General features: G+C 34.8%; 2 protein-coding genes across 7 annotated transcripts; one reads left to right on the top strand and one right to left on the bottom strand.

Moving 5' to 3' along the window:
- The first annotated feature begins 1,047 nt into the window (after nucleotides 1-1,047).
- LOC141291691 (somatostatin-2-like) lies at nucleotides 1,048-2,795 on the top strand. Its single transcript, XM_073823850.1, has 3 exons — nucleotides 1,048-1,683; nucleotides 1,953-2,131; nucleotides 2,330-2,795. The coding sequence occupies exons 2-3, from the start codon at nucleotides 1,982-1,984 to the stop codon at nucleotides 2,522-2,524; spliced, it is 345 nt and encodes a 114-aa protein (XP_073679951.1). The 5' UTR covers nucleotides 1,048-1,683; nucleotides 1,953-1,981; the 3' UTR covers nucleotides 2,525-2,795.
- A 1,109-nt stretch (nucleotides 2,796-3,904) lies between these two features.
- On the bottom strand, nucleotides 3,905-8,984 carry LOC141290837 (TAR DNA-binding protein 43-like). Of its 6 annotated transcripts, none has more exons than XR_012340228.1 (7): nucleotides 8,342-8,984; nucleotides 7,986-8,149; nucleotides 6,657-6,797; nucleotides 6,290-6,460; nucleotides 6,129-6,213; nucleotides 5,174-5,320; nucleotides 3,905-4,419 (listed from the first exon to the last, which is right to left on the bottom strand). XR_012340228.1 is itself a non-coding variant. In XM_073822968.1 (6 exons), exons 1-5 carry the CDS (start codon nucleotides 8,580-8,582, stop codon nucleotides 5,737-5,739), a joined length of 1,209 nt encoding a protein of 402 aa, XP_073679069.1. In that variant the 5' UTR covers nucleotides 8,583-8,984; the 3' UTR covers nucleotides 4,490-5,320; nucleotides 5,688-5,736. The 6 variants fall into 6 exon arrangements, 4 of the variants coding, with proteins under 4 accessions (XP_073679069.1, XP_073679071.1, XP_073679068.1 ...); XR_012340227.1 differs by having other exon boundaries at nucleotides 3,908-4,419; nucleotides 6,290-6,475; XM_073822968.1 differs by lacking the exon at nucleotides 3,905-4,419 and having other exon boundaries at nucleotides 4,490-5,320; nucleotides 5,688-6,213; nucleotides 6,290-6,475.
- Between the last annotated feature and the right edge of the window lie 16,334 nt (nucleotides 8,985-25,318).

The following is a 25,318-nucleotide window of genomic DNA, read 5'->3' as shown; positions in this document are numbered from 1 at the left end:
TGAAAAGAGCAGCAGGTGTCTCTCATATATGTGTGACCAAAGACATCACTTCCATGTGAAGTTTTTCAAATGATCCAGCTACTGAGAGAGATTGTAATATTGGCCATTCTACAGAATTAGTTTAAAGTCAGACTTGGAAATGTATTTAATTCTCGTATTTTCAGAAAGTTCTAGATTATTTGTCCTCTCCCCAAAATGTGTCACTTATTGAAACACAGTAATATATAATTTAATAAGAAGTGAGCTACGTTTTTGCTTACATCTTCCTTGTAAATATATAACATTTAAATAGGTAAATCAATAACAATTACAATTTTAACTATTTCAAGTGTAATTTATGAGATCTGTTGTATTTTGAATCCAATTTTTCTTTGTAAAAGGCAAAAAGTTGATCATACTGATTTCAAACTTAAAAATTCATTAGTTATATACACATTGAACCAAACACTATCAAAACATCTTAGTTGATAATTCAGTATACTTTATTTTTGACAAAACATCCAATGTTTTGGTCATGACAGCACATTTTTTGGTAGTGATTTGGTAGTTTTGAACTACATCACATTACAGAATTTAAACTTGCATACTAAAACACTACTAAAACATACTAAAAGACAAAAAAAAAATGCATAACTAAACTAAACTAAATTAAAATTTATTTTATTTCCCCCAAAATAAAAAATTAGGTGTTTCCTTCTGTCACTACCGAAACAATGATAACATGTTTCGGTTGTGACACTTCCGGTAGTGACAATTTTATGTGATAAAACCCCAAAAAACAAAGATATCACTACCAAAACTTCACCAAATGTTTCGGTCATGACTGTTTCATCATAGTGACAATTTTAGATAATTTTGCTCAAAGATGCTAATCAGCACATGGTTACCTAGCACAGTTCTGAACATTTGTACCCCAAAAATGTGTTTAATTATAGAAAGATGGTATTCAGTAATGACATTCTTTAAAGTCACACAGATTTTTCAGACTTTTGAAGACATTTAGCTCAAATTGAAGAGGCCCATCTACTAGTCATGTAACTGTGAGAGAGAGGTATTTCCTAATCATAAATGCATAGGTGTAGTTAAAATTAGTCCTAGCCAATGGACTAAAACATACACTGTTTTGGTAGTGACATGGAAATGCGGGACACACGTGTGTGTGTTTTTTGGTTGTGGAATAGCAGTTTGCACCAATTCTGTAGAATGGCCCTTACAGCTCTACCCTAGAGTAACTGGGGTAACATGCAACCTTAAAATGCTACAAGAACTCCAGAGATGAGTGTTAATCTGTATTGTTCTGCTAAATATATTTTAGGTAGAATATGTTGTTTATGCTATTTACTATGAATCAAATAGTGGGTTTAAGTGTTCATGACTTATTTACTTAGGAAAAAACATCTCAGTGATTCAAAGCCACTTCAAACAGAGGACACACTAAACCTACGCAGTTTAGAATAGTATAGTGTAGGAGTCGTAGTCGAATGATGCTGAGTCATCATGGTGAACAAGGCAATTCAGCGCATGGAGAGCAGGACAGGAAGTGGACACCCTATTTTGAGCCGTTTGCTGATTAATTATGCATCGGCCGGGGAGGAGTCTGGCTGCAGATGTCTGACACAAACAAGAGATGCTGCAGTTTGAACCGACAAATACCAAAGATCAACACTTCCCCTAAAAGCTAAAGTATGTATATAATAAAGCATGTTTCGTCTTTATGCATGATTACGGTTGTGTTAAGGTGACCTTAAGGTGCCTTTTAGAGCATGTGGGGATAGTTTTTGTTGAAATAATATCAATTCCATATAGGAATTAAGAAATGAATTACTGTAGATTTGGCAAAGATATTTTTAAGTACTCTTATAAAAAGTGTGCATAAAATTGATCCAACAATGACCTACATATTACTAAATAAGGTAATTTTATAATGCCTTTCTTCCCTTGTACTGCGTCAGTTTCTTTTGTGAAGGTACCTCTCTAAAACATGACGATGGGAGTTAGATGGAACAATCATGCTGCGGTTGAGAGAAGCATGTTCATTATGCGGGTGATGCTGAGCCTGTTTCCTCTGTTCCTTGTGGTCTGGCATGGTGAGGCGTTACCTGTACAAGACAAACAATCACAAACCAATGAGGTGAATATCTTTTTAAACAATATTTAAAGCAATTTTAATTGGAAAATGAGGTGAATAGGTCCATATTTGTTAGTGTTTCCTATAATCTTTGTCACTGGCTAGGAATAACTGTACTGCAGTGTTGTAATACTGTTAATGCTGTATAAATCAATAGCAGTGATCTAATACTCAAGCCCACAGAAATGTCTTGTTGTCTAGATACTGACCAAAGACCAGAAGGACTTGTTGAAGAAGATGATGACGGATGTGGCTGAGCTGAACCTCACCAGTAAAGAACTAGCTGATCTTGACCCTGAATTTCTGAATGGCAAACTGGGAGAGAAGTCTGTTTTTGAACCAACCACTAAATCTCCTTGCAAGCTCTTCTTCTGGAAGACTTTCTCCTCATGTTAAAACTGGAAAACAAAACAGATATAGATGGGTCTGTTGAAATCTACAATCCTGCCTTTACAGTTGGCCAATCTTATCATACGTTGTATTGAAATGGATATGTATCTCTTGGCTTCTGCTGTTCCTGTATTGTATTTTATGTTGAAGGACTTTAAAAATGCTGAATGTTTGAGGTAACACCCAATCTCCAAAAATACAATGGCCTTATGCATGTACAGTTTATACTGTTTGACATCCAAGTCCAAAATACTGTAATAAAAGTTCTACAAATCCATTCATGTCAGTCCTATAACTTTACCTTCAAAATGATAAATAACACTGCTGTGCTACGTCTATGCTACATCTTTGCTTAAGAAAATCAAACAACCGTCAGTGTGAAGTGTAACGTTAGTCAATATTAAGTGAAGGTTTGGCACCACCTAACGGAAAGGAAAGAAAACTTGTTTCTAGATGTGGCTTATTCGGTAACCCAGTCACAAATAAAACTTGACTAACGAAGAAATCATCTGACAGGTATGTCGTATTTTTATACATATATGTCAAAAGCAAACGGTAACTTTAACATGGCTTTAAATGATTTTTGAATAGGTTCAGTCGACGGCGTTTGTATAGGCTACTTTATTATTCAAAGATAACTTAGTCTCATTAAATATTTTTTTTAAGAAAGGCACTTACAATAGCAGCAAACAGTACCCAGTAAACGGTTTCACTAAAAAAATATAACATCAGACTTCACTTGAGTCACGACCACTGATCCGCACAGGTGATCTGGCTTATTTTACTTTGAACGAACGGTTTGTCATACTGTTAATTTTATTCAGAAGGAAAATATAATTGTCTCCTTGTATTTGTCTGAATTTATAATTCTGTTTGCTACGTCTTCACCTGACACCAGCTGAGTGTACTGGTAGCAGTCATAGTACTTACCTGTATGACAAAATGTTCTTCCGCTCAGGACTGTAGTTCCGGTGAAAATGGCTTTCATTCAAATCAACTATTACTCAAATGATACATGTTTACGGAAGGATTTAACAGCTTAAAATAAGCTGTCTAATAAATTAAAAAGTTTATTAAATCGTTAAAGTTTAGTTAAAAATCCATTGTCTGATATTGTATTTAGCAGTTATGTACTTTTAAGATAAAATTATCCAGTTTTGCATGTTATACTGATATTCCACAAACAAGACAAACAGTAATAGTGTGTATTAAATAGTATATACTAGAAACTAGTACTTTTCAATGTACTAAACCAATGCATGTTTTTTTTTACATTTGAAATCACCAACATGAAATGTTTATAATTACACACTCTGAGGTAAAATGAAAACAGATACAATTCCTCTGTGTATGTTTATTAAGTATTTGAAAAATGGAAATCCTGCCAGTGATTCAAATCATTGAAAACACAAATACCATTCACAAAATCCTATCTGTTCACCCACAACAGGACACTGTATGAAAAATAGGCCTTTTCAACTTTCACTAAACTGTATTTACAGTGGGACAGATCATGTAAAAGCAATCAAACAGAAGAAAGACTTAAAAGCAAGATCAATGAGTGCATTGAGGTCTTGCGTAAAACAGAGCTGGAAATACACGAGCATGGACATGAAGTCATTTGCAATGGGACTGATCCATGAACGCACTGGTTTAACTTTGCTTTTAGATTGCCACGGACTGTCTTTAGTCATGCACTCCGGGCCAACTGGGAATTGTCCATTGAAATTTCAATAAGGGAATTCCAGGGGGACAGTGAAGTGACGTAGTCCCTTTTCAGGTTAAAGGCATACAGCAGCAGTCTCCACAGATGGACTGTGTGAACTTCCGTCTTCAGCTCTCCCATTACTGACTTCACTCAGGGTTCTGAGGTAAACCTGGGCCAGCCGAGTCCAACGTCCCTATACATGCGAATTAAATAAGCGTTTGCAATTCAATTAATGTCTTGAAGCAAATAAGCCACTATCAAAATAACTAGTCAAATTATTTTTTTATTTGAGTTCCCTTAGATTCACAAAACATATAAAAAGCATTCAAAACACATAACAAAAGCAACCTCTTCTTGAAGCATTCTTCGCTTTCATCATCAATACATCACCCCAGTTAAGCCACTCAGAGCTCACGCTCGCCCTCATTCACCGCCCACTCCCAGAGCCCCACCCACAGACAGCATCACATCACGTTCACACATATGAGTTCAGTAACAGCGAGATAGAACACACACCATACACAGCATTCACATCAAATTATTAAGCAAGAACACAAATACTTAGTAGATCACTTCAACATTCCACTACATATCTGTTTTTTTTTTTTGGTTATTTTTTTTTCTTTAAATATGATTGCAATATAAGAAAGGGAGGAAGGTAGACAGAACAAGAGGGACGGAAGAATGTAAATGAATGTCCTTCTGATGGTCCTACAGAAAAAACACTCGCTGCCTTCGTTCACACTCGCTCACACAGGTTCTTCTCACAGTCAGCACGTCGCTTTTCGGCATCGCACACTTGCGTTCAAGTTCTCTCTCTCTCAGCGCGTTCGCTCATTCAGTCTCTCACTCTTGGCGCACCAACAATCCATCACCATATCACTCTCAGCTCTCAAAAAAGCGGACAGATTTCATCCATGAAAAGGGGAAAAAAAGACAACACCCACCGTCTAACACAGTATATGCAGAGTGAAGCTGTGCTCTTTGATGGCAAAGCATTTACACATGGGAAGAGGGGAACTGATACTGAGATCGCTCGAACATTGCGGCCAACGAGGGGCTTCTTCCCGGGAAATTGGAAAAGAGGTGATGAACTGTAGAAGAGATTTATGAAGGCTTGACCATAAAAAACGTTGAGGGAAAAAAAACTGCAGAGAACACAACTCAAATGGCTTTCCACATGGAGCATCTTTAAAATGTACTGTACGTTGAGAGGGCACTGAAATGGTAAAGAGATGCTCAGATATGTGGGCATACTGAAATAATGCCTGACAAAATAAATTATATCCATAAGGAAAAAAAAAAACTTATAGTGTTCATTTCATTCCTAACAACCACTCGAAATTAATCTTAAAGAGCAATCATTATATGTATACGAAGAACATTCAGTTTTACAAAATCAAAGGCAAATATTTAAGGGACATAATATCTGACTAAACTTTCTTCTCTCAAAATACTTACCATATAATCTAGATATTAGGATACTTCGAGACCCAATTGAAATCTCCCTCTACATTCCCCAGCTGGACTTTGTCTCCATGCTAGATCCAAAACCGGAGTTGAACCCACTGCTCGAGCCCGAATTGGTTCCCGCCCCCCACCCGAGACTAGCTGTGCTGCTGGTGTTGTAGTTATTGCTGCTTGGGTTGTAACTCTGGTTCTGATCTCTACTACCGCTGTTCTGCCCGCTAGGGGTCGTGCCGGAAGCGGCTGTCTGATTCTGCTGACTGGCCAGCATTCCCATCATGCCCCAGCTACTCTGAAGGGCTGCCTGCGCAGCTGCCATCATGGCCGGATTCAAGCTAAGGGCCCCAAAATTCACATTGCTGTTGGGACTGCGACTACTGCCAAAGCCCTGCCCCCCAAACCCCCCGAACCGCCCACGATCCATCATTTGCCTACTATTATTGTGCTTAGGCTCAGCGTTGGAGATGTGCACGCTGGTTCCTTTAATGATCAGGTCCTCGCCGCACAGAGACTGGGCAACCTGGAGGAAAACAACCATGCGTTAATTTGAGAAAAGAATGAGAACAAGCCAAATAAAGACAATGAATAATACCAACCTGATCATCAGCAAAGGTGACAAAGGCAAAGGCTCGGAAAGGTTTGGGAATGAACACGTCTGTAACTTCGCCGTACTGCATAAAAAACTGTCTAAGCTCATCGGCTGTCATGTCCTCGGTACAGCGGCCCACAAAAACTTTCCTGCTTCTCATAGGCTCATCCGGGCCAGCCTGTTCCAGGAAATACTAGATCATTTAATAGAAAACAGGGTCTACTCATGCAATGTTCACAACAGCAGGGGCATCACAAAACATTTGAAATGTGAAGTGTGTGTATGTTTGAATTTAAAACCTTTAATACTTATAACTTATATATTAAAATGTGAACTATGTGTGGTATTATGTGGCATTAGTGTTGCGGAAATACCTTTGAGTTGGGGAGTTTGCAGTCGCACCATCTTCCATCAATCATATGCCGCTGGGACATGACTTTTACTTGTGTTTCGTAGTCTGTAAATCTTACAAAGCCAAATCCTTTGGAATTTCCAGTTTTTGCATCTCTTTTCACCTGAGGGAACAGGCCATGCACAACATTTTAGTAAAAGTTCACCCAAAAATGACAATTATTATTTAATAGTACTTGTATGACTTTTCCTTCTTTCATTTGTATTTGAGTATACTTTTTCTTATTTTCTTTGTTTTGTTTTTATTACTGTACTGCATTAATGGGTTGATGTTTTCTACTGTTTAAGAAAAAAAATTTGAGAAAAAGATTTGTGAAATCGCTCCGAAATCCTGATCTGAAACAAATGATTTGCGAAATAAGCTAGAACGTTTTTTTTTTTAATTGGGTTTATTTTGTGTGAAAAGATGTACTTATTGACAAAATTAAACTTTTTTTTTTCATAGATACATTGTCTTTCAATAATTTAAGCACTTTTCAAGTACCTCTTTAGGAATATTGCTATTTCAAGGTTTTTTTTCCTTAAGCCTTAAATTCAAAAAGTCAAATTCAAGTACTTTAAGCACCTTGTACGAACCCTGTCCAAAGGAGTTGTTTAAAGCGGAATTCTGCTTCTAAATCCTGCATATGTATAGTACAACAAACAGAAATGATCAAATACTACTCATTGTGGCTAGTTTGTAGTACCAGGGAAAAAGAAAACACTGTATATATATATATATATATATATATTTTTTTTTTACATTTCATTTTTGACTTTTATTTCCCATTTCCCAAGACCATTTAGCCTTTTTTTTTTAAATTGTGTTCATGTGTTTTTTTGTGTATTAGGCAAGTGCCACTAAAGTCACTAAGTTTTGTACCATTCCACTAAAGTAAAAAAAAACAAAAACTTAATTTACTTTTTCTAAAATGACTAAAAACGGGAATAATTCAGGGTTACAAGTGAGTGAAATAATTCAGGAAATTTTAACTTTCAGTCCGTTTTTTTTTTTCCAACACAAAGCTATTGTACAGTGAGTTTCAGAAGAATTATAGCATTGCAGAAAAGTATTATTGCCTACTGCCATGATGCTTTTTGTCATTTTTGGAGCTTGGCTGCCTAAAAAGCCTTTGAGAGGCCCCATCCACTTTCAATAAATGAAAGAGAACAACACAAACATTGTCCATACATAAACAAATCCATTATGCTCCACTGATGTAAACCCATCATACAACCTTTTGGAACATGAGGGCAAGTATTTATTATTTTTAGTGTTTGGGGTGAACTATTTAGGGTTTGTTTATACTAACCTGCACCATGATCACCTCTCCAAAAGTGCTGAAGTAATCTTTAAGGTCTTGCTCTGTTGTTTTCCATGGCAGCCCAAGCACAATCAAATCTGATGTCTTCTGCACACCTCTCTTGATCTTCACAGCCGATGCAGCATCCATTTCATCCATCTTTCTCTTGTTATCTGAAAATTTATATTTGATCGTTATGGTTATTTGCTTTATTTAAAGACAATCAACTAGACTGAATTTACATACATAATATGCATTAGCAGCGGAATAACTGGGTAACTGGCATAAGAGCATATTTTTATTTTTTGATGTTACTGCAGTGCAATCAAATAAACACAATACTAAGTTACCAGATCTGATGTTACCTTTTGGATAATTGACCACGTACACCAGATTGCCCCAGTCTGATTCGGGTGCATGGAGTACCCCCTCCACTAGTCGGACCCCTCTCATGCACTGAGACACGGGGCTACGGTATCTTAGGCCGCAGGCACCGGGAAACTGCGCTGCCACGGTGGAGAGCAGCACGGTGCCGTCCTCCTCGGACGGGATCTCCATCGGCTCCTCGTTCTCGTCCTCCGCGACGCGAATATAACACTCCGTCATGTTTACACAGAGAACGCAAGCTATGCTAACAGCTTCCGAACCAATCAATAATTCAGCAATAAGACAACAAACGGGGCTGAAAGCGAAACTAGTCCACCGGAAAGACCTCAGAAGTAAACGCAACCACAAATTGGTTGGCAAAAATTCTGATGTCTATTGTTTATGTGCGACTGTTATCAAATAATGCGGGGTACCATTAGCTAAGCTAAGCTACTTGCTAACCGCGCGGACGCTAGAAATGAATGGCGCGTCACGTCGCACCCTTTTCCCGCCAATTGTCACTACGTGCAAACACCAACTCATCGACTGAACTTGATTATCTGACGATTGTGATTAAAATAAGCGATGCAATGTACTAAAAAGAAAGAAAACGCGAGGACTAGTGCATCCAGTTGCCGTTCAGACCCCCCAAACTGATAAAATGGCCACCCAGATGCGTCACTAAAGGAATGACATCATCAGTTTGGAGCGTCGCATCACAGCACATGGAGGGGTTCGTAAATGTAAAATGTTCACTTTTTAAACTCATAACATAGTTTGTGGTATACTGTATCGAATGGTGTGATTTTGTCGTGGCTGTTTGTGATCATGATGGAACGGTGGGGTTGTTGTTTTCATTTAAGGAGGTTGAAAAAATGTCAAATATGCAGGAATCCACTGTAGTGTTGAAAGCTTCTCCTCATATAGCATCTTACATGTTTGTTACATCAGATTTAGAACAGACAAAAGCCCTGGAAAACAATGGATTTAAAGACAAAGGCCTCTGATATTACCAGTTGATTGACAAAAGTAATCTATATTTTTGACAAAACAATATTCAAACTAATAATATTAGTTATTACTAATAAATATTAAAAATCTTACTGTTAGTAAGATAAATAAGTGTGTTTAAAGAAGTCTTTTCTTGTTCATCAAGCCTGCATTTATTTGATACAGCAAAACAATAAGTAACAATTTGAAATAGTTTTACTGTTTTCTATTTGAATATATTTTAAAGTATATTATTATGTTGAGAACAGCTGAGTAGATTTTTTTCAGGTTTATTTGATGAATAGAAAGTTTAGAAGAACAGCACTTATCTGAAATACAAATCTTTTGTAACATAAATGTCATCATCACTTTTGATGAATTTAAAGCATGCTTGCAAAATAAAAGTATTAAATTCTTAACCAAAAATATATGGACTCAGTCTCCAAGCTTTTAAATGGTATAGTGTAAGTGTGTAATGTCACAAAAGCTTTTTATTTCAGATAAATTCTTATCTTTGGATCTTTCTATTCATCAAAGAATCCTGAAAACAATGTAGTCAACTGTTTTATATATTGATAATGATGATGATAATAATAAAAAGTTTCTTGAACAGTAAATCAGCATATTAGAATTATTTCTGAAGGCTCATGTGAAACTGAAGAGTTTTAGCATCATTACTCCAGTCACATGATCCTTTATAAATTACTCTAATATTCTGATTTGCTGCTCAAAAGCATTTATTATTATGTTGAAAACAGCTGAGCAGATTTTTTCAGGTTTCTTTGACGAATAGACAGTTCAGAAGAACAACATTTATCTGAAATATAATTTGAAAAATGTATGTATTTATCACTTTTGATCAATTTAAAGCATCCTGAATAAAAACATTTATCGGGAATAGTATAGTGAATAATGTCACAAAAAATGTATTTCAGATAAATGCTTCTATTCAACGAATTCTGAAAACAAAATGTATGCAACTTTAAATATTGATAATAATTATAATATGTTTTTTACTGAACAGCAAATTAGCATATTAGAATGATTTCTGAAGGGTCATGTGGAACTGAAGACTGGAGTTATGATGCAGAAAATTTAGCTTTCATCACAGGAATAAATTACACTTTAAAATATATTCAAATAGAAAGCAGTTATTTTAAATAGTAAAAATATTTCACAATATTACTTTTGCTGTATTTTGGATCAAATATATACAGACTTGGTGAGTATAAGATACTTGTTTAAAAAAAAATCTTACTGTTCAAAAACTTTCGACTTGTATATAGTTTTTTAGATTTAATGTATTAATTTAATTTATGTTGTATTTAACATTATAATGTTATGTAAGGAGCTCCAATCCAACTGGGAAAATCTGTGATAATTCTGTCTGTGTTGTAATACTATAACATTGTTTCCAACATTCAGACAATTGAAAGGCTTCATCATACAATGTCTGGTTTCACTTATGGAATCCAAAATAATTTGATCAGCCATCTCATGGGTGTTGTTAGGACCTACAATTGTTTTTATAGTTTTGTAATGACACAGCCAGGTTTACATCATGCTGCCAAACATGATGTAATCAATATTCATTCCACCTATAAACATGCCTTTTTTAATTACAATCACAATTGAATGAAGGTTTACTGTGCTGTAATCTTGCATAGTTCTTAGTAAACGGTTAACTTATGAAGCAGCCATGACATTTATACTGGAAAAGGTAAAACCTCATGTTAGAATGAGTGAATGAAAGAAAGGAAGAGGGATTTTTATTGCCTTGCAGGTGCAGGTTTCCCTCCTTCCTTTGCTTGTACGTGTTGTATAATTTTATGATGAGGTGGGTCAACCTTGTTGTCACACTCACTTGTAACCTAAAAGGCCAAACACAGCTGAATTGTTAGCGGTATAAAAGCACTTGTATCACCCCTCTGTGCACAAGAACCAAATGAGTCATGGCGTTGATGCTCACAGGGGTTTTACTTATTTCAGTGTAAGTAACTGTATACTTATGCTTTAAGAATTTTCTACTGTAATATTACTAAAATGGTTATTTTGGCTCCTTTGCTTTACGTAGACACTTCATTTTGCCCATATGGGGAAATGTTTTGCAACTTCAGAAGAGAGACTGGGTGGGCAGTCCATCTGCAAGCATGACTGGTAATTATTACTTTACAGTATGTTACTCTTTACACTGTAGTAAAAGAATAAAAACTGACTGATTTTTACTTTTCTAGAAGGTGATGTGGAATGTTTCTCAGAGTACATGGAACTTTGGATCCACAGAATGAGAATTGAGGGATTGAGGCTTTGGCTTTCTGGAATATTAAGGATTCAAGGTGAGATGGACATTGAATTATTTTAACACAAGAGAGGAAAACTAACAGATCTGTGGGTCACCATTAGGGTTGTAATGGTATGAGATTTTGACAGTATGATAATCGTCTCAGAAAATATCACCGTTTTAAGGTATATATTAAACAATAATTCTTAGCAATAACTCTTATCAGAATAAAAAAGTTATTTAAGTGTACAATTCCTTTATGCAACAAACTTGAAACCATTTTAATGGAAGTATTGAAGTCTCCCTTCTAAAAAAAATAATAAACATAAGTAAATTAGTAAAGATATAAGCCTTATATATAACACTTTAACATTTTAATTAATGTTTTAAAATGTTATCAAAAGAAAATTTAACCACATTTTAATTTTTGGCAAAGGTATACTAAGATAAAACATGGACCTTGATATTCCCTAAAAATAATGTTTAAATAAATGCATTATTATAAAGAACATTTTTATTGTTGTAATTATTAATTTTAAGTACATTGTATAATGCTAATATAGTTCTGTCATAACTTCAGGTTAAATCGAAATTTTATTTTGACGAGTTGTAGCAGACCTTTAAGTTTCAGAGTGTATTTGACAATGGTTTTTCTCAAATAAAAATAGAAAATGTTTATTTAGGTTTTCTCTCCGAGCAGCTCTGAAAACACCATTAGCGTCATGTAGCCTATGCGTACTCCAGTATGTAGTATAAAACGGCGCCACTCAGAGACAAAGAAACAAGCAGAATATTCCGTCTCTTTGCGCTTTCATATACACAGACACATAAAATTGCGATTTAACCATTACGTTTTACGTGACATCCTCGTTTTAGTGTAATTTGCATGTTCAGGACTGCACCGGGATTCTCTCTGAATCACGTAAATCATACGGCCTAAACTTATAACTTGCTATAAATGCGACATACCTTTATCTGCGGTGAAAGACGGATGGTGCCCGCGGATATGATTAAACATTTTTTTTGTGGATATGATCAAACATGTTGGATGTATTTGACTGCTTTTACAGCCACTTCGTGTCCACATGTTTTTGCAAATTGTACCTGTCCTATGGACAAAGTCGCGTTCGTTTTTTTTTTTTTCAATTTCAGAAGTATTCACTTACTGCAGATTTACACTTTTTTTTCGGCAGGGGATGGAGATTAGATATATCTCTGTCTCTGCCATTTTTTCCGCTGTATGTAAAGCAGCCAAGTCAATGAAGAGTGAAGCAGCCGAGCAAAAGTAAGTTGCATATGCATGGTGAGATTTTATTTCATTCATTTGTTCATAACCGGTAACATTATATCCAAATGTTTACGGTATGATAACCGTACACGTTCAAACCGCGATAGACCGTCATATATCGTTACTTACAACCCTAGAATTTCAACTGTAAAATAGATGTTTTCTGAAAAAACAAAACGAAAAAAAAAAACATTATAGTATCCACATTAGCCACATATTTTACATTTAGTTATAATTAATGTTTATGCTAAAAGTAGGATAAGACAAGACTAGATTATTCTTTATTGTTTGGTTAAGGTTCCCCTTTATGTACTTTATGTCAGAATTTACCATTTTGCAGATTCTGCAAGGTGTATGTTATTAAATTTTGACCTCAACTGTATATATTTTAACCTCTTTTTCCCTTTTTTCTTTTTGCCACCAAAAATTGACTGATGTTAAGAAACAAACAAATGTAATTTTATAGCAGAAATAATAATGTTCTTTCAAGCTGTTGCACAAAGTAACTTGAAATATTATGAAACATTTTTAATGTGTCAGACACACAGTAAGACAGACAGTGTAAGGTCTAAGTATGAGCGTTTTAAACAGCAATAAAAAAAAAGAATTAGCAAATGTTAACTTTTCTATGCACTTGTATTTCAAAATATGTTCTGTGTACTAGTTTTATAAATCTCTTGCTCCTTTCAGTGGGTTTGGTGTCCATGGAGAATCTAAACCATCAACTTTCTTCATGTGGGTTTGCCCTGCACAGAGATCTAGAAAAGAACTATATCTTCAGAGTCATGTACAGTGGATGTTTTGTCCAGTTAGAGGTCAGAATTTTTTTTTTTTTTTTTTTTTTGGTTACTGAAACTTATTCGCTTCTGCAGTGTGTTGCTGATAAACATCTGTTCTTTTTTATCACTGTATCTCAGAATAACATGTTGTTGTGATTTTTCAGCATGGCAATTATGTGATTGTGCTGAACCTGCTGAAGAGAGTGAGTCGTTTTGGAGGCAGAACTCAGAAGTTTATGATGAAGTGTCCAGCAGTGTTAACGCCTCCTAACAGAGAGTACATCCAGTGTGATTCAGACTTCATTCAGGTAAGAATAGCATGATGTGTTGATTCTTCTTTTGCTTCTTCTTTTTTTTTCTTATTTTCTTAAAGCTTTTTTTTTGTATTTAAGGTTACCAGAGAGATTCCTGTGGATAACTGGAATAATGAGGTAATGTCTAATAAATGTGTTGATCACTGAGGTCATGATGAGATAAATGCATCTAATGTGGAATATTTTTCCATTCAGCTTGACTGGTCTCTGGCCTTGAGAGGGAGTCTGGTGGTGGCTTTGGAGGATTCCAGTCTTATTCAAGTCAATGTTGAAATGCACAAACCAAACATAACAGTTCAAGGAAGGAGAAACACCATCTTAAGTCCTGTGCAGGTAAGACTGTGCTGTCAGTTTGTGGCTATGAAAGTTTCTAATAGTTTAGCAACAGAACATGTATACATCTTTTATATACAAAAAGGAACATGGGGAATTCATTACTTTCATATTGAGTTGTGTTTTTGTCTCTTTCTTTTGCATGATTGCAAGAATTATTTACTAAATTGTGTCACCTAGTGGTCTGTAATTGAATAACATTTTTGGCCCGGCTTGTACAGGACCTAAAATGTTAATTTGAATCCATTGTGCTTAAGTTGAGTTAGAAATATCCAAACTGTCTAAAGAATTGCATGTCAATTTCTCATTTAATATAATTTTAAACAGTGCAACAAGAGGTTTATTTTTATTAAAAGTTTACATATTTTTTAGGTTTTCAAATCTGAAGGACATTTCTTACCTCTCAAGCTGGTCAGTGGCCATTATGCCTACAGCATGGAGGCGACCTGCCCAAACGGTTTGTGATTATTGTCATATCTTAGCATCTTCTTTATTTTGCTGTTCTTTATTACTTCCATATTTGAATAGCCATTCTGCATGTTTCTTTCAGTGAACCAGTCGTCATCTGAAGACACGGTGCTGCATGTCTATAAACGGCGTATGGGCTTGACCAAAAGAGGTGGATATCAAAATGAGACCCTTTCAGTAAGCACTGTGATTGTTGAACAGACTGACACATTCACCTGGTCAGAGACGATTGACTTTGTGCAGCTTATAATTCCCACATCCCACATTCAACAGAAAAAGGTTAGACGTTTATAATTTGTAGAAATATATACACTGTCAGTCAAAAGTTTTTGAACAGTAAGATTAGTTATGTTTTTTGAAGAATCCCCCTTTGCTCACTAAGCTTGTATTTATTTGATCCAAAATACAGCAAAAGCAGTAATATTGTGAAATATTTTTTAAATTATTATTTTAAAATGTAATTTATTCCTGTGATCACAGCTAAATTTTCTGCATCATAACTCCAGTCTTCAGTGTCACATGATCCTTCAGAAATGATGCTAATATGCTAATTTGCTGTTCAGGAAAAAATATTATAATTATTAATATTTAAAAAAGTTGTGTACATTTTTGTTTTCAGAATTATTTGAATAGAAAGATCCAAAGATCAGCATTTATCTGAAATAATTTTTTGTGACATTATTCACTATACTATTCACTAAACATTTTTTTGAGAAAGAAATTATAGAAATGAATACTTTTATTCAGCAAGGATGCTTTAAATTGCTCAAAAGTGATAAATACATACATTTTTAAAATTATATTTTAGATGAATGTTGTTCTTCTGAACTGTCTATTCATCAAAGAAACCTGAAAAAATTCTGCTCAGCTGTTTTCAACATAATAATAAATGCTTTTGAGCAGCAAATCAGAGAGTAATTTCTGAAGGATCATGTGAAACTCAGCTAAAACTCAGCTTTAAAATCAGAGGAATAAATTACATTAAAAAAAAATATTCTTATAGAAAACAGTTGTTATAAATAGTAAAAATATTTCACAATTGTACTATTTTTACTGTACTTTGGTTCAAAATAAGTGCAGGCTTTGTGAGCAGACGAGACTTGGAAAAAAATATCGATACTTTAATTTAGCAATGATGCCTACAATTGATCAAAAATGACAGTAAAGCTATTTAAAATGTTACAGTTTTTTAATTAATAAATGCAGTCCTTTTATCTTTGTATTCATCAAAGAAAACTGTTTCAACATTGATAATAAGAAAAAAATGTTTCTTGAGCACTATAAGAATTTCTGAAGGATCATGTCACACTGACACTATTTATCTATATATATTCTAATATAAAGCCATTTAATTTGAAAATAGCTTTGCATTTAAGAGCTTTGAAATGAGGATGTTTGCATTTTGAATTAATTTTATTTTTAAATTATTAATGTCTTTTTTTATATGTATTCTGTTTTTTAGGAGTGCATTGGTCTGGCAGGTGAGAAACGTCAGCAAAATTTCTACAAGGTAGATGCTGTTCTCACCTTTAAAGAGACAAATCACAAAATGCACTGGGCCATGGAAAACACCTCACCTTGTTCAGGTTAGTTAATTTTCAACTGTCTGAGTCCTCACTCAGGTATTCAAAACTTCAAATTGCTGCAACTGTTTTTCAGAAATGTTAAAATCACACCTACACTTAACACATGATGACCCACAAGAAGCTAATATGACAACACATTCACCCGAGAGGATTACAGACAAGCCACAAGTTTCTGTTGATTCCAACAAAGAGTTTACTACTCCTGTGCCACCAGAGATGTCTACATCATCACAGACAACAAATAAAGAAACCAGTATAACCTCAGTACAAAGCCAACAACTCCAAACATTTGAGGCTCTTAGCACATCATCTCGTCTTTCACCATAAATGGAGATAGTGAAACAAAAGTATTTGCAGCGACACTTCCTGGCCCAAAGCACAACAAAAATCTCTCGAGAAGTTCATCCGTGCATCATTGACTGTGAGGGGCCGCGATGCAGAACGTATGGAAATGCAGGTACCAACCACACACGTGTCAGTGATTTTTCCAAACAACACTATTACTATTGCTAGTCCATTAATCACAACAGATGTAATCACAGTTTGAAATACAGCTACACATTTAAGCACCATTTTCACTCAGACTGGGATTTACAACACAACAGTCAAGCGGACCAATGCATCTTTTCTGTTGACAAGCAAAGTGCCGTTGGAGTCACATGTGGGGAATGATTACATCTAAGACTGTGTTGGTAATGCCATTTAAATACGAGCTACTGTCTCAGAACTCCCTCAGCTGTGTGCGTCACATCTCAGGATTAAATATGGTGTCTAGCATAAAAAAGGGTGTTAATTCCCAAGTTGCACTATAACTATCCCTGTTGCTTCCCTAAAGGACAAAAGTGCCTGGCAGTTTGGCAACTGAAGCGAAATTTCCTGTAATATTATAGTATCTTTAGTACGGATTCTATTATGTTTTGTATTATGTAATAATTTAGATGTTTATTTTACTATGCTGCAGTGGTCCTAATACTTATATATTGCTGCATATCGGTTTGATCATCTGGGTAACTGAAAATCATGTCTCCATCAACTATAGTTATACTCAATACACAAAAAATGACATTATTTCCAAATATATACAGTATTGATTATACTGTAGTACATAATAAAACAAATTAGACATAATGCAATTTCTTTCACTTGACAGACTTTAAATAATAATAAACAAATGATCATTCTTTCAATTATTTAAATGTTTGGACATTAAACAGTTACGTACTGCATTACTTTCATGTCTTTTGTATCACACGGACTGGCAACTGGCACCATCTTGCATCTCATTTATCGATTCTAGTAAAGATGACCTCATTAATATTACTGTAATATTGTTGCAGTGCTCAGCTTGTTGCTGATTGTTTTGTACATTTTCATGGACTTTTTTTGTGCATTATCCCTTACATAGAGTATGTATATAGATATATAGGTGTATTAAATGCTGCAGGTTTTTTCTTGGAAAATAAAACAATGACGTATGATCTTATGACTGAGATATAGTTTTTGTGGTCTGGATGATCATACTGTGGACCAGAGGTGTTTTAATTAACATTAGAAAGAGTTTTTTTTTTTTTTTTTTTTATTCAAAGATGTGATCTTTGTGTACAGTGGAGATCAAAATTAGAGAACAACCTGCAGTTTCCTATATTTCAGGGTCACTGCTTAGTCCTATCTGAAGTTATCCTAATAAGAGTCGAAGGGCAGTTTAAGCATATTTCATGAATTAATTGTATTCTGAAGCACAGTATATAAAAAATTTAATGAGATGTTTGAAAAAGAACCCTGATAAAAATTAGAGAACACTTACAGATAACTCTTAAGTAATTGGTGTTAATCTGGCACCTGGTGCTAATTTCCTTAATTATCTGACAAACCCTATTTAACTGGCAGCGTTCCTTCAATTTTCACTGAGATTGCAAGATGGCAGGCTGCTCTAAGGTGACTGAAACCCTGCGACGGGAGGTTGTCCAGATGAAGGCCAAAGAGATGACGCTTTCATCCATTGCAAGAAAAGTCAGTTATTCAAAATCTGTTATTTCTCAAATATTGCAGATTTACAATGACACTAATTCATTCAAGTCCCTCAAAAAGGCTGGTCGTCCATGTAAGACAAATGCATGAGAAGACAGGATAATGCAGAGACTCTCAATGGGGAATTCAACACTGCAGCTGGAATTGCTGGCCAGTTCAGTGCTGAACAGAGTAAGGATCTGTCTCGGATATTTAAGAGAAGTCGGACTGAAAGTGCTTGCTGCAGTGACCAAACCTCTCATCAGCAGAAACAATCAAAAGACTAAAGCTCACTTTTTCTGAGGAGCATGTTGTGTGTGGAGAAAGAACTGGTCCAAAGTTCACTTTAGTGATGAGAGCTACATGAGTTAATTTTTTTGGGGGGCTGATGGGAACATTCTGTTTGGCGTCAAACTGAGGAAAGACTGAACCCCAAGTGCTCAAATAAGTCTGTCAAAGTAGGAGAATCCAAAACAGCCTGCAATTTTCATGCAAGACAATGCCCCCGCCAAACTGCAAAATTGGTAAAGCAGTTCCTTGAAGCTAAGAACTCTGAAAAAATGAAATGGCTGGACCAGAGTCCTGATCTAAACTTGACTGAAAATCCTTGGCGAGAAAGTTATGGCTAAGAAACCCATTACAGTTGCCAAACTATGGAAGCGAGTGAAAGAAGAGTCTGGACCAAGATCAAACCTGCGCAGTCTGAGAAACTGGTATTGTTCTGTGGCAACGGATGTGCTGAAGTCATTCAAAACAAGGGCTTTTACATTTCCCACTAATTTCTGACAGCTGTAACCCTCCAGAATTTTAGTTGTAGTCTTTTTTTTGTGCTATAGTGGTTACTTTTCTCTAATTTTGATCACTGCTTTCCACAAAATAAAGGTTTTTGTTAAAATGCCTTGGTTTTTTTTTTGTCAAACGTGGTAGTAGAACATACAGCTAATATTCCTTTAAATTTTGAAGATGAACAATATTTCAGAAAAAAAAATCAAGTATTTATAGATTATTTAATTTTGATTTGCACTGTGTGTCTTGGTCTCTTACGGTAGATGTCGACTAGCTCTCAGTGGCAGTATGAGGAATAGCCAGAAGATGTCAGTGTTGTTCAATGTTTGGCTTTTGTAGAAGATTTAAGGTCGCTCCAAAGCAATGAGCAACGTGTCTAAAACTTAGAATTTGAGGTCAGTGTGAGTTGTTTAAAACGCATATATATGTTTTATGGATAAGCATGACTGACACTTTGTGTTTATTTATTTTTTTTATTCACAAGACATAAATACTGGCCATTGATGTAGTTGGATTTAGTGGGAAAACAACCTCAGATGTGAGGTTAGTTAATTTGCCTTTACTACGCAATTTCCCATGCTTGAATGAATTCAATTAGACTTTTGAAAGGGCAGGCCATTTTAATGTAACCCAGTCAAGATATTCTTCTAAATTCTGAGCATCTGGAAGAAAGACCACTGACACTCATAAAATTTATTGTGATTACAGTCTTGATATTTGAGCAAACCAGAGAACACCCTTTCTCATCCTGATCGTGTTTGTGTCTAACAGTATGTGTTCTATATTAAATGACAAAACAAGTGCACATTTGTATGCGTTGGATATTGTGTCCTCTAGAGCTTTGTACTCCGGCACAGTGTAATTCTCACCCAGGGGGTCAGAGGGGGGCCACACCGCCTGAGTTTTCTTTGGCATCTGTTGCATGAACTTGTGAACAGGAAACACAATAACAGCACAAAGTACACCAACATCTCAAGTCTTTCATGTGGCTGTTTTGAGCCATTATGTTATTAGTGTAGGCTTCAAAATTCCTTTCATGTCCCCCCTCTTTTTTTTCATACGAGTTGCACATCTGTGAGATGTTTCAAACCACACACTGGTTAAATTTTGCATTGCTTTCAGAGATGTTTTTAATTGTCATAATTGATAACGATATGAGCTAAACATTCACACATTTGCAAAACTTTGTTCTTCTAGTGATAGACAGATAGATAGATGGATAGATAGATGGATGGATAGATTTAAAAATGAAAAATCTTCACAAAAAGAAACATTTATTCAGTGTAAGTTTTACATATAAAGTCTTTCTAAGAGCCTCAGACCATCAGTGATGAAATTTTCTTTTAAATTATAATTTAACAGTTGAAATTTGAAAAAATAAAGTATTTTCTGTAATTGAAATGGAAAAATTAAAATAAATAAAATTGAACCCCGCTTTTTTAAATTAAATATAACACAAAAAATAAAAAAATGTATATTATGTGTAATTGTAACAATAAAAATATTATATTAAAAAAATATTATCAGTATATCAAATATTTAGTATGTCCCATTTGACTTTAATTGGAAAATAAAGAAAATATTCTGTAATTAAAATAGAAAAATGCAAAGAAAAAAAGTATTACTGTTCAAATCTATTTCATAATTTATAATTGTAATAATAAAAAGGTAACATTTATAAAAAGTTACAGTAACAAACATTTATTATTTTCCCCTTAACTATAATCAGAAAAAAGTGTGTAATTATAATAGAAAAATGCAACACGCACAAAGAAAAAAAGAAACCCATTTATATTAAATATAACTAAATAAATCTCATATTCGTACTGTGCAAATCTCTTTTTATAATGTATAATTGTAACAATAAAAATATAATATTTATAAATATTAACAGTAGCAAACATTTATTCTGCCCCTTATTTAATTAGTAAAATAAAGAAAATCTTCTGTAATTAAAATAGAAAAATGCAAATGTATTTTTATAATATAATTCATATAGATTTTTTAAATCTAAATATATAAACCTACATTTTAGGTGTGTGTGTGTGTGTGTGTGTGTGTGTGCGCGTGTGTGCGTGTGTGCGCGCGTGCGCGTGACAGAGTACACTGTAAAAATAATAAGATTAGTAAATTATGGAAACTTTGTTTTTACATTATCTCATAAAATATAAGTTGAGCAATTTTAAGTTAATCAAATTTAACTTTAATGTAATTTAAATTCAATTGACTTGTACATCCAAGTTGATTATACTTAAAATGTAAGGCATCCACTGAAACGGGTGGAAATTTTTGTCAGTGTATTTCTTGCTCTGATTTGTAAAAGCAGTGTTATTATTGCGGCTCAATTTGTTGAACCAATTCAGCAATGAGCTTTCCACAACAGGACAAGAGCTGGCAGAGAAAAGAGGTTCTTGGAAGGGAAGGGAAGGCTTTGGTGGTTACGCTCTGACTCTTTATCTTACTTGCTGGGCAATTACAGAATCATGGGTCAACCATGCATGTAACCACAGCTTCGTTGCACAGTAGCAGATGTACTCATGGCATTAGCTGGTAGGAGCGTGAAGGTAAACATAAACAGATGCAGCTGGTTGCTAGGGACACTCGCCAACTCGTGTGCCCTAATGATTCCCATGTGTGTGGATGCAGATCTACAGCAGTGGGCAGAAAGCAGGCATACGCTGGGTTTCAGCACTGCTAGAGTTTCTCAATGGGATATTTGTGAATGACTTTAGCAGCAGTGGTTTTTGGGAGGGTGTTCCCTATTGGCATCGTGCCCCTCCTAGTAAGTTAAAGCTGATGAAGCAGTTTTCTTCGTGTATTCAATTTGCCATTGATAATAATGTTTTGAAATTAATGGAAAAGTCTTTTTTATTAGCGTGCCACATGAGTGGTATGAAGAGATTGCTCTTAAAGCCCATTTGCTTTCGCAGATTTTCCTTCTATTGCATACATCATTGTATGATGAAGATGAATGTAACATCTATTTGTGGTTGTGCATTAGGCCTAATCTTCAACTTCTCATTTGTGTATCATACAAAGCAATTCCAAAAATAGCCCAAGACATATAATGGATACTTCATGTTATTGTATAACATAACCGTGGGCTCCAAAAGTCTGAGACCACATTGACAATTTGAGATTGCAAATCTTATTTAAACCTGTAAAATTTATAATAGAATGCAAATAATGTAATTTCTAACAGAAAAATTAGTGTTTTTTAGGGCAGATGCCGATATTAATTATTACAGATCAAGTAGACAAAAAATATTTTACACTGATATATCTGGTGTAAAAATTTAAATTAATATCAAAATTAAGAATAACAAGGACTGTGACTTTAAATGCTTTGAAATAATTTTCAGCAAATCGGTTTTGAAAATGACCCATACCAATAACCATAAAAATGCTTAATAATGGCGACGATAATTGGTTGACATCTAGTTGACTGTTGAAAACCCACTCACACTACCATTTGAAGGTTTGGAGTTGGTATACTTTTTTTAAATGGTTTTGAAAGAAGTATCTTATGCTCAACAAGAATGAATTTAATTAATTTGATACGTTTTATACATAATGCATTGAACCGATATGTCTGGTGTACAAATGAAAGTGAATATCAAAATTAAGAATAACTAGGGCTCTGACAAAAACTTTCTTTAAATGCTTTTAAATTGTTATCGGCAAATCTGTTTTGAAAATGACCGATATGATAACCATAAAAATGCTTAATATCAGTGACAATAATGCAGGCTGATAATCGGTCAACTCCTAGTTGACTGCTGAAACCCCACTTACACTACCATTAGAAGATATGGGGTTGGTTATTTATTTATTTTTTTATGTTTTTGAAAGAAGTCTTTTATGCTCAACAAGAATGTGTTCATTTAATTTTAAATGTTTTATACATTGTGGATTGAACCGATATGTCTGGTGTCAAAGTGAAAGTTAATGTCAAAATTACGAATAACAAGGGCTCTGAAAAAAAACTTTCTTTTAATGCTTTTAATTATTTTATCAGCAAAAAATGCTTAACATCTGCACCGATAGTCGAGGCCAATATTCGTTCAACCCCTAGTTGACTGTTGAAACCCCACTCACACTATCATTCGAAGGTTTGGGGTTGATACGATTTTTATTATTTTTAAAAATGTTTTTGAAAGAAGTCTTTTATGCTTAACAAGAATGCATTCATTTAATTTTATATGCTTTATACATTATGCATTTAACCAATATGTCTGGTGTAAAAATGAAAATGATGTCAAAATTAAGAATAACAAGGGCTTTAAATGATTTAAAAAAAAAAAAAAAAAGAACGGTCAACCCCTAGTTGACTGTTGAAACTTCAGTCACACTACCATTCAAAGTTTTGGGGTTGGTCCGATTTTTTTATTTTATTTTTTTTTATAATGTTTCTGAAAGAAGTCTTTTATTCTTAACAAGAATGCATTGAGCCCGATATGTCTGGTAAAAAAAATGTAAATGAATGTCAAAATTAAGAATAACAAGGGCTCTGACAAAAACTTTTTTTTAAATGTTTTAAAATTATTTTATTGGCAAATCGGTTTTAAAATTGACCGATACTGGTAACCATAAAAATGCTAATATCCATAAAATGCTAATATCTTTTAAATTGATATCCATAAAATTAAAGTAACTGGTAACCATAAAAATGCTAATATCTTTTAAACAAACAAAAAAGCTTTTTAAAGCATTTTTTAATAATAGTAACCATATCTTTTAAATTGAAACACATTTTACAATTAAAACTGAAAATTTGAAGGGAATGTTTATTTTTTATTTTTTTACATTTCTAATTTATTTATTTATTTATTATTTATTGATTATTTATTCATTTATAATCAACTAACAAACAAGAAAGCTTTTTAAAGCATTTTTAAATAAAAGTCTCTGACTTAGGAACTCCAGTTATATCAAATAAGACAAAACAATTTTTTTTATTATTATAACCCACTTTTTAATTTTCTCTATCAGCAAGCTCCTTTTCTCAGTGTAGGCTAAGAGAACATAAATGTTTTTCAAAGGCAGCTATTGTAATCGGTAAAAGGTCAAATGATATATATAGACACAGTACAGCTATAGGTGTAATTCCGTGAAGATGAAGAATCACACATGATCAGTTGGGCTCTAAAATTGCAGCCGATCCTTCATCTATTTACACTTTTTCATCATCTTTGCTGATTGTGACAGGCCTGCAGCAGTAAGCAGGATAGGCAGACAGACTTGCGCACCTGACAGGTTTAGTTTGGAGATTTAGATTTAATTGTGACACATATTGCACTGTCTTGTCCTGGTCTTGTAAGCTAAAGTCCATTAAACAGTCGATGTTTGCAGTAGGTGAATCGTTATAACTCACCAAGGCCTTCTTCTGGCAATTGTCAGTTTGAACCCATTTCGTATGTGCCTGGGGTTGCAGTGTCTGGGAGGTCCCTTTTTGAACCGTGTCCAGGCCTGTAGCCCAGATGAGATCTTTAGGAAGGGGCTCCGTCTTTGTGATATCCTGTGTGTGTTCACCATCTGATTACACACAAGGCCCGATTCCTCTCTGTGACTGTGTTAATGACATCCAGGTTAAACAGACTTCCAAAGAGCTCAGTGGAACTAAAGCGAAGGCTGATATTTCGATTAGAAAATGATTTCGCTTACATCCAGTGCTTCTGTTCGGCTGGAATGAGTTGCTCCAGATCCCGGTGTCAAACTCCCCCACTCTCCCTCCCGTTCTCCCAGCATCCTCTTTGCCGTGAAGCCCTCTGCCAACAGCCTGCGCCTTTCCTCTCTCTCTCATTAACCACAACTGTCAGATCCTCCAGATGATGAGCAATTAAACCAGATAATAAACGCTTGCCATCAATTCCTGTTTGTTTGTTGTTGTTGTTGTCGTTGGCGGCAGGGGCTCCTCTCATGCCACCTTAGCGCTAACTAGTACTTCTGTAATGCACCACCGGTAGCAGGATCGCTCTCTCAGAGCCTTCTGCCAACACTAACAAAGCTCTAACTGCTCATTGTAAGGCACCAGATTGATAATAAGGCACACTGAATGTTAACAATTAGATCATAATCAGAGCCAGCACGCCAAGGCTGCTCTTTTATCCCCTGCTTGAAAGAATGGCAAACAAAGCTCTGCAA

Source organism: Garra rufa, chromosome 18 (genome assembly GCF_049309525.1).
Source record: "Garra rufa chromosome 18, GarRuf1.0, whole genome shotgun sequence".
In the NCBI taxonomy this organism is placed as follows: Eukaryota; Metazoa; Chordata; class Actinopteri; order Cypriniformes; family Cyprinidae; genus Garra; species Garra rufa.
The sequence above is the reverse complement of the archived record's forward strand: the minus strand, read 5'-3'. Positions and strand labels throughout refer to the sequence as shown.

Bases quoted from the DNA above. Each gene is read 5' to 3' on its own strand.
- LOC141291691 (XM_073823850.1), top strand. From the start codon at position 1,982: ATGACGATGGGAGTTAGATGGAACAATCATGCTGCGGTTGAGAGAAGC. The intron at 2,132-2,329 runs GTGAATATCTTT...CTTGTTGTCTAG, and splicing joins AACAATCACAAACCAATGAG to ATACTGACCAAAGACCAGAA.
- LOC141290837 (XM_073822967.1), bottom strand. From the start codon at position 8,582: ATGACGGAGTGTTATATTCGCGTCGCGGAGGACGAGAACGAGGAGCCG. The intron at 6,476-6,656 runs GTATTTCCGCAA...TAAATGATCTAG, and splicing joins GCAAACTCCCCAACTCAAAG to TATTTCCTGGAACAGGCTGG. The intron at 6,214-6,289 runs GTTGGTATTATT...GTTTTCCTCCAG, and splicing joins TCACCTTTGCTGATGATCAG to GTTGCCCAGTCTCTGTGCGG.